Source organism: Chelonoidis abingdonii, chromosome 15, assembly GCF_003597395.2.
Source record: "Chelonoidis abingdonii isolate Lonesome George chromosome 15, CheloAbing_2.0, whole genome shotgun sequence".
Classification (NCBI taxonomy): Eukaryota; Metazoa; Chordata; order Testudines; family Testudinidae; genus Chelonoidis; species Chelonoidis abingdonii.
The window spans coordinates 18,090,654-18,100,076 of record NC_133783.1 but is presented as its reverse complement, the minus strand read 5'-3'; the positions used below and the strand labels follow the sequence as shown (position 1 = coordinate 18,100,076).

The window sequence follows — 9,423 nt, the reverse complement described above, 5'->3', positions numbered from 1 at the left end:
TGTGTTTGGTGCCCGCCTGTATCCAAGGCGGGCCCCCCACTGACTTCGCTGTGTCCCAGTCCGCTCCACAGAGACCGAGCGTCCAGACAGTGGACCGTGGACCTGAGGGACGAGACCCGGGGAGACCAGGACGAGGCCGGTGTGGCTCCCCTCCTCCACAGGGAGGGTTGAGCCCCGGCCTCCCTCGTCACATTCCCCTTCACTGAACAGAAAAAAGGATAGGAAAAAAGGTCACACATAGTAGAACAAAATGTTCTTGATAAAAATGCATAATAAAAACTGGGAGAAAGCTTTATGGAAGAACATTTCTCTCTATTAAAATGGTCTAAAATGTACACCAGCTCCTATGCAATGGTGAATGGAGTTCTTTGTCTAGGTGTTTTTGCTATCTCACTTGTTACACACACTGTATCTAACACAAGGTGCTGCAGTTCCCAGAATAAGTGTAAGATTTTACTGAGTACCACAATAAGTAAAGTAGCTCTTGCACCCACATCAGAAATCAGAATGGGTAAGAGTGTTCTCCTAAGGAGCTGTAAGATACCCTCTTAAAGATTTCCATTTCCTTTGTAATTAATATAGATATTTTAGGAATAGGAGAAATATACATCTGTACCTTTTCCTTGGCCTTTTGCACCCTTTTCCCCACATTATCTTTCCCAATGTAAGAAACATCCAAGGCTGTCAAATTAAATGTGCCTGGATTTTTTTAACAAATACCTTTTAAGAATTTTATTCACATTTATATAATCTAGTCTCCTCCTCAGATTTGACTGATAAATACCAGTGCCTTAGCTTAGAGTAATCCATTTATCTACAGTCCCACCCTGCCTCTGTTTAGATTTAGCAGTCATTACTTTACACATGTGACATCAATCTACATGATATCAGTGTAAACAGTTTGTATAACAAAGTGTTGCACATTTTATTGTCCTGGCAGAAAAAAATAAGGCACTTTGTGTACTGCATGCAATCAAGATAATCTAACTGACACTATACATTTCACAACACAAGACACAGAATTATATGTAGCCCACTTTGCAACATCGTAACACAGCAGGTCTTGCAAATTTTACCACATCATTAGTTTTGTAAATATATTTACAAAGACTGCCACTTTTTCTTTTAGTTATTTAAAAAAAAACCTGCTGGTTAAATTAAACTGAATTTCCAATACACATAATGAATTTGGGGGAAAAGATTCTTTGGCTCTGGTTTGATACTCAGATAATTGTCTTGCAAAGGTCAAGAGAACGGAATAACTTTCAGAGGCTGAACAAAGGCACTAGCTGTAGTTCACCAAATGTGGTTCCTGTATCCCTCCAGTTCTCTTTGACTCACCTATTACTAATATTCTATGATATAGTTACATTATAGGTCCAATTATTTCAACAAAGCTGTAATCAAGGAATGACCCTGATTAAAATACAATGCAGAAAAAAGATGGCATGCTCATCAAGCTCCATAAAACCTAAAATAACCCTTCTAATGTAAGTAGGATCGTCAGTTAAACCCAAACTTTATATTCCTTTGTAGATATCTCAATAAAAATAAAAATGAAGATGACACCATTGTGCCATTCGACGAAAAACATGATTATGACCTAAATGGCTAAACATAAATTGTCTTTCTAAAAGAAACAGATGCTATCTTGCAGAGATTTATGAATTTCATGTGTCAAAGGTATAGATGCTTAATGCTATAAATAATACTTTTTGCCATCCGTTGCAGTATTCATCCATCTGGTGATATGACTATTAAAATGTGATTCTCACACCACAGGTAAGCTGTTCTGGAAATAACCCTGGACCACTTATTGAAGTTACCCAGTGTGTACATAGAGCATGTACTCTGCCACAAATTCAGCTGTGCATCCTCTGGCACTTTGGTTAATCTGACAAAAGTGCTAGTCATCTGGCAGTCTTAATGGGCCAGATCTTACAGACCTTCCTTATGGCTTGAACTTGCAAAGTTCAGAGTGCCTCCTAGGAACTGCTGAGTATCTTCTGCTCCTACTGAATCAAGGGAACAACGCACAGGAAGGATTTAGCACTTTTAGAATCAAACTCTTAGCTTTGGCAGCACGCCCATTGAAGTTACCATGACCATCATTCTAGGTTTGCACCAATACATAATGTATGGTTGCTATTTCTTCTATGCTCTGTTAGAAACAACTAGTGTGGGCCACAGGTTTGAGCACCAAGTTAGAAGTCAGGTCCTCCTGAGTTCTAATCCTAACCTTTTTCTTTCATATGGAACAGTGAAAGCAACAGTGTGACTACAACCCTTGGGCAAGTTACTTGGTCTCCCCCTGTAAAACAGAGATGATAATAATACAGTTCACTACCTCCAGGCTGGTGTGAGGATTAATTAATGTCTGTAAAGCATTCTGTAAACTTAAAGAGCTGTAGTATGGATAGGCATTATTATTATTATGAGCACTGTGATAAGAGATATGCAATAGTCGGTTTACAATGGGACACCCAGAAAGTCTTCTCTGTTTTGCATTACTTAGCATGTTGCAGCAACGATTCCTTTAAAAAAAAATAAAATAACTTCATAAAACTAGAGTCCTGAAGGGAAAGCTTAAGTATAGGTTAACTGTCAAGGTAGGTAATTTCACATCCTAACAAGTGTCCCTTTAATTTACACTGAATAATTGTGCTATGTACTCCACCCTAATAACATCAACCTTGGGTGTGATAAATAGAAGTTGTAATATGGAGACTGCAAGTAGATAAAAGCCCATTACCAGAGCCTTCCATCTCAGAAATAGTGAGCAGCACATTTGGTACTTAGCACTTCAAATGTAAATAGCATTGCTCTTCTTTAAAGGATTCACTCTATTATCATTTTTCACTTGAAAACGTAAATTCTTAAATGGGGGAAAATGCTTTTTCTTGTCATACAAAGTAGGTAGCTGCAAAATGACTTACCAAACTCATCACATACGCTTTCATTTTCTATAAGAGTCGGGTGATCAAACGTATCCCGACAGTAAAGGATTTGGGGGTTCTTGCTGATTACTGCAATGCCACCAAGGGCTAAAACGAACTGGTCTGTTAATATTGAAGATGGCTTGTCTTGAACACGCTTTAGCATGGAACGATATCGACAGTACTGTGGATAACTGAGGATTAGCAGATTTGAATCTTCGTCATCCTCACCTGGAAGAAAAATATATAAATTACATTTAATATTACATGAGGGGTAATGCAACCCCTCCCAAATAAGGGAATGTACTGGTCACTTCTGGGGCACAATCCAGCTCGCATTGAAGTCAATGGCAAAAGTCTCATTGATTTAAAAGGGAGCAAGATTAGGTCTCTGCTCTTCAAAGTTCTATCTTCTGTAGGAAAGTATTTTTGAAAAACAGAGAAGGCCAAAAATAAAACAGACAATGACACATTCAGACACTTTTTTTTCTTACAGATTTAGGTCCGGACTCTAATACTGTTATTCACAATGAGTCTGACCTTATACCACTGGAGTAAGATACTACTTGGCTTAAGTGAGGGTGGCAAAATCTGCCCTTAGCTATTCTGAAAGTGATCTCACATTTCATGTAGTTTGTTGTAAATGCTTTAGTAGAGATATTTCATAACCATTTGTACTAAATTCCTAATATAGTCTTATTAAACTAGTCCTTACACCATTTAGTCTTTTTAAAGGCAATTAATTGATCACTATGGATCTTCTTGCACCTTCCTTTGAAATATTTAGTATTGGCCACCGTCAGAGACAAGACGCTGGACTAGACAAGCCATTGGTCTGATCCAGTCTGGCAATGCCTATGATCCTAAGCAATCCCACCAGATGGAAATAACTTTCCTCACATGAACTGTCAAGGTAGTAGCTCAACAAAACACATGTATAGTACAATGCAGTCAAACGAACTTCTCCATAGCTTCTTAATTGCAGATCCAAAATGGAAAACATCCAAAATAGAGTGTTTTCTATTCTGTTATGTTTTAAACAACATTAAGCATCAAGGTAGCTGATTTAGAAATATCACAATAACATTTGATCATCTGGTAACCAGTGGGAAATGTAATAGCAGATGATAGAACATGTGAAGCAACAGAAAGCAGGCCACTACCCAGCTGTACTTCTATTCATGTTCACGTAGGTCCTCATGTTAATTAGCGGGATCTATCTTTCTATGCATATCTACTGAGATGAGCTATAGTTTGTAGTTTACACTTTCTAGTCTACTGCTTCATTACTGAGTAACCTAGCCGCTATTTCTGTCACCAACCAGATAATTAAATATTTAATCACGCTACCAGTACCTACATCACTTAAGAAGAAGAAAGGTTAAGAGTATACTTCAAACATTGGAAAGAACAGTAGGTGAAATCCTAGTCCCACTGAAATTAAAGGTAAAACTCCCAGTGAGAGGATTTTATTTTTCATGTCTACAGCTAATGCTAATTTTGATTAAGATTCTAAAGCAGAATACAGGACTTTTTTAAAAGTATGAAATGAGTGTTTTGAGTGGTTATATGGAAAAAAAATATACTAACATACTTTAGACTTTCTCCAAAACTCTACTGTTATAGATGAAAGCATTATTTGAAAAATCAACATTAAATGTTAAGCTGAAAGTAGTAGTTTTACAGCAGTTCTTGAAAACAATCACTTTTCCAAGCACTAAGCCTTTTCCTCTCCCCCTTGAGTCAACAGAGGAAACCAAAGCCATTCCTTTTTCTACATGCATGGGTAATACCTTTTGGTACACACCATCTGAATGACTGTTCTAAGAAAGGTAGACTTACACCTTTTGGTCAGTCAGGATGTGGTCATTATCTTTTTATTTATCCCGTGAGCCTATGCAACAACATGACTGAAAATAGCACCTTGCTGTATGTGTCTTTTCTCCTCATTCCTAAGAGCCCCTAAATCAGGATCAGGGGCCAGAGTCTTCAAGGGACAGCAAACTCATGATCTATCCTTGAGGTATAATGCAAGTTTAATGTAGGCCTGCTACTGCTGCTCTATCTCTTCATAGAAATACTGGTGAATTGAACCTGTTGATCAGACAGCACTTTTCTTATGCCAGGATGTGGTCAGCCTTTGTAACAAGGTGTATATAAATATGCCTCCCATAAGTCTTTGTAGCAAACCATTTGTTTCCACTAAAATGTATGATAAGTCACTACACAGAATTCTGTATGCTATTCTGGGCTTGATGAATGACATTTTAACTCAAGCTGATACCATCAATTAAAGCCAAATCACCATTTACAGAGCTGTTATAGTACATATTTGTCGCTTTAGCTATTTTTTTGCTTCTTATGCACTTCGTAAGCATAAACAAACTTGTATGGAAAGCAAACCATGCAATAACCGTCGCCAAGAATGCTTTGTAATGCATTTTTCCCTTCCCTATTCACAACAGGTTCAACAGATAAATCTAAGAATGAATAAAGAATGGATAAACTGCACATCTGTTTAGCGAAAGACAAACAGTGTTCCTAGAACAAAGATTTTCTTTCAGCCACACCCACAGGAGAAAAGAAAATCAAAGTAGCTCTAACCCTAACAAAATAGGCCCCAGAGGAAAAAAAAGGAGTTTTCTTCTAACAAAATCTAGTAGGTGTCATCTGATTGCATTAGTGTATTTGGCTGTACTTGTCTGTATAAAATAATCAGAATGAGTTTGCTCCTATAAACTGATATTTAAACTGTGATAATCACTTACCCTTAAAATACGGAAAAATAATTTTATTTAAAAAATATTTCATTAAGATTTTATTGAACAGAAGACGTTAAATTACTGAAGCTAATTTTAGTTTCAATAATGAGAACTGTGCATAGTAAAAGATTATACCTACAGTACATTGCTTGTAAGGCTTAACTGAAATTACTCTAATCCTATGCTTATATCATAATTACATATTTAATAACCTCTTTCAATGTCAATTTTTCATTTATTTATATATTTCAAGTTCAAAACAGATTTCTGTAGAGAAATGGTAATTACAATGTGCAGTTCCACCCATGCTTTGCAAATACTAGTACTAACTATATATGTCTAGCTTTAATCCATATAGTTTCTTTGAAGCGGTGGGGCAGCTTTGGCATGGTTTGGCATTCATGTTGAATTGCATGTTGTTCAAGTTGTCTTTGTAAGAGCTTCAGGGAACACCAAACACAATAAATCTATGCAGCATTGACTTTCTAAATGAGTACAGCCATTTCTGATCTTTCAGATCAAAAATTACTTACAGAAAGAAAAGAGATATACAGAAATTTGCTTTTTGTTTGCTTGTTTCGGAAACATCAGACTATAATGGTTATTGCTAGCCACCATAATCTACTTCTAACATCAGTAAGCTTTCTTCTTTCTTTAGAAAGAGCTTCACACCAGGATTTTATAGAGCTGGATGGAAAAAGTATGCATGTTCCTTCCTGCACCTAATTGCCTCAACTGCAAAATCTGCCAAGTATTTTGCCCTTTAGTTCTTATAATCGTATTAGTGTGAATGCATTTTGATGCCAATAGAAACAAACATTTAAAGATTTTTGCTTAAAAGATTCCAAATATGTATTAGGCCTATGTTAGAAACAAAAATTCTCCATTTCCTCCCCGAGTAGAAGTAGTTATTTTTCAAAAGAAAATGAATTTGCTCTTCTCATAGGACTAAATGTCTAGTTTCAACCCAATTTAAGCAAAATAATGTCAATATTCACTGCTCTCACACTGATTTATGCTACCTTCTGTTACTTTATTATATTAGACATTCCTTTCTCTGAGCTTTATACTTTCACTGTGCTCCTAGCAACCAAGCAAAGGCTGAGCACCAACTTTATGTACATGGCACAACTCCAGATTTCACTGTTATTGATAATGCTATTGAAGTTTCAATTTAATTGCTACTTTGTTGTGACAGAATATTTTTCATAAGACATTTCTCATTTTCTGTCCATTCATTTCTGATATTACTGAAAATGGATTTTTATTCCAGAAAACATAAGCAGAACAATGATACAGATAAGAGTACATACATCTGTTACTATCATTACCAACACTGTAATGTGAAGCGAAAAAAGAATTGTGAATATAATTTCTCGGAAGGTAATTTTCCTTTCAGTCTAAGTGCTCTTAGTCATCTTACAGTTACTCAATGATTTCCTGTTCTAATTACAAGACATTATACAGAAAGACGTTTGTAAAAGGGAAATGTGCTAGTGCATAAGACTCAATAGCTTGAATTGGCTGGTAGTATTTAAAATTCCAAACTTGTGCATCAACTTTATCAATTCTCTGTTCCAGCTTTGTGCAATGTATCCTACCACAAAACTAAATATCTCCCCCAAGGCAGTTAAGTTAGCACAAAGGTATACATCAAAGAGGAAAATACACTCGCAGTTAAACTGCTGAAAAAAAGATCAGTTATTTTTTTCTCACTGAAGCTGTTAAATTGGAGGCAAGCCAAGGCAAGGAGTGGAAAATATTAAAAAGTAAAAAGCTTGATTAAAAAGAGACAGAGAGATTCAGTCCTAAATCTAAATGAGTATGCCACAAACTATTTCATAAAAACATACTGTGACGTAAATTACACATCAGTATTGTACTGTTGTGGTTATTTTGAGAAATGGTTTGTACTGTAAGTCAGCTGGTAAAGCCCCACCCTTAATGATTTTGTAATTCTCTGCATAGCAATCAACTGAAGCAGTCATGAAATTGCCAAGAAGGAAAACAGACAGAGCTGTAGAGTCTGTAATAAAAAGATAATGTACTTTTAACATAACAGAACTAGAAGATTGGTTTTATTAACTAAAAAACTACTAAAAGGTCCCAGGCTTGCCATTTGTTTTGATAAATGTTAACACAGATCTTCATAAGATAAGCAATGAAAGTATTAGAGGAACGAAATAAAGTGGGACAATGCATTGGTGTATGGGTTGCAAAGTGAACAAGGCAGTTATTTTGAAAGCACAGCAAAAATAAAGAAAGATGCAAGGCTTTGACCATCAAACTTTTCTCCTGAATAATCTGTAAAGGAAACTATGAAGAGCACTAACATAGCTGCTTTCTTTTGCTGCAGATTGTTATGAAGAAGGCCTCACGGATGACATGCCTATCTTAATTTACCATTTTCTGCATACATTGTTTTGGCTACGTTGCCAACAAGAAGCAGAGAATAAGTAATGGATGAAAAAGTCAGAGACTTTTAATGATAAAGAATGGACAGTGCTAGCCATGTCAATGACTGGGACTAGGACTTTCAATGGGAGTTGAGTGTAGGGTGACCAGACAGCAAGTGTGAAAAACTGGGACAGGGAGTGGAGGGTGATAGGAGCCTATACAAGAAAGACCCCAAAATTGTGACTGTTTTTATAAAATTGGGACCTCTGGTCACCCTAGTTAGGTGCCTTTCAAAATCCCAGCCTGCATTCCTACAGCCCTGCAGCGAGACTGGAGTCTTAACTCAAAGTCACTAGCTATCACCAAGGCCAGTTAAAATGACAGGTCCCCACCTGGGGCACCTGGACCTGCAAAGTGGATGCATCCATCCACCTGATTCTCCTTTCTGGCACTATCAGTAGGCGACACAGTAGCCAGCCTGACTCCTTATGCAAAACCAAAGGCCCATATTTGTGCAGGAAGTGGTTATCTTACCTGCACCTACCATCTGAGAAGATGATAAAGCTTTATCCCAGGAGTGCTAATGAACCATAGAGCTGCCACCCTTGAGAGAAGGACTCTATCCTCCTGTCTTTACCCCTCTGTAAAATCACACGTGTATGAAAAATGGAGACGTGTGGCTGTTTCAACAAAAACCAATGACTGTAGACCATAAAGGAAGTAAAAACAAACATACACCATGAACGTGTCCACTACAATAAAATCCAAGAGCCGTAACACAGCTGTCCAAGTGGGATAAACAAACTATACACATAATTATTAAAAACAGTAGAACTGTGAAAAGAGAGGGAGAAGAAAGAGTCGGTACGTGGTGTGCAGAGTTTTAAACAGACTCACCAGGTGAATAAGGACCACCATTCCTCACCAGCCCCTTCTACCACCATACAGTCACAACTTCCTTGTCCATTGTCAGGTGTGTGCAACTGATGCCATTTCAACATCAATAACATGCTAAATCTCTGAGTAGTCCAGTGCGGCACAGGACATTTCTCTTCACCAAAGAGCCCTTGCAGGCGAGTTATTGTTGGCTGGGTTGGGAGAATTAATCAGCACACACTGCTGTCCTTTCTGGTAGTCATGAAGTGAATGGGTGCAATAGGGACGATTTCCCTTTGTCCCAAGAAATAGCTGTGACTTCAACTTCATCACCACAGGCTTCAATCAGCTATGCTATGAGGGCAGAGCATCTTCTGCATTCTATAGCATACTGGTGATCTCCCCCTCCCACCCACCCCCAGAGAAGAGGGAGAACATTGAAGAGAACCCTT

The 9,423-nt window shown here is 37.5% G+C and overlaps 1 protein-coding gene across 2 annotated transcripts in view; it reads right to left on the bottom strand.

Moving 5' to 3' along the window:
- The window catches only part of ARID5B (AT-rich interaction domain 5B), a 143,785-nt gene that overhangs the window by 77,833 nt on the left and 56,529 nt on the right, over positions 1-9,423 (bottom strand). For both annotated transcript variants that reach the window (XM_032784472.2, XM_075072585.1), the window contains exon 4: positions 2,937-3,167. In XM_032784472.2, coding sequence (XP_032640363.1) covers positions 2,937-3,167 — 231 coding nt within the window. The remainder of the gene's footprint in view (positions 1-2,936; positions 3,168-9,423) is intronic.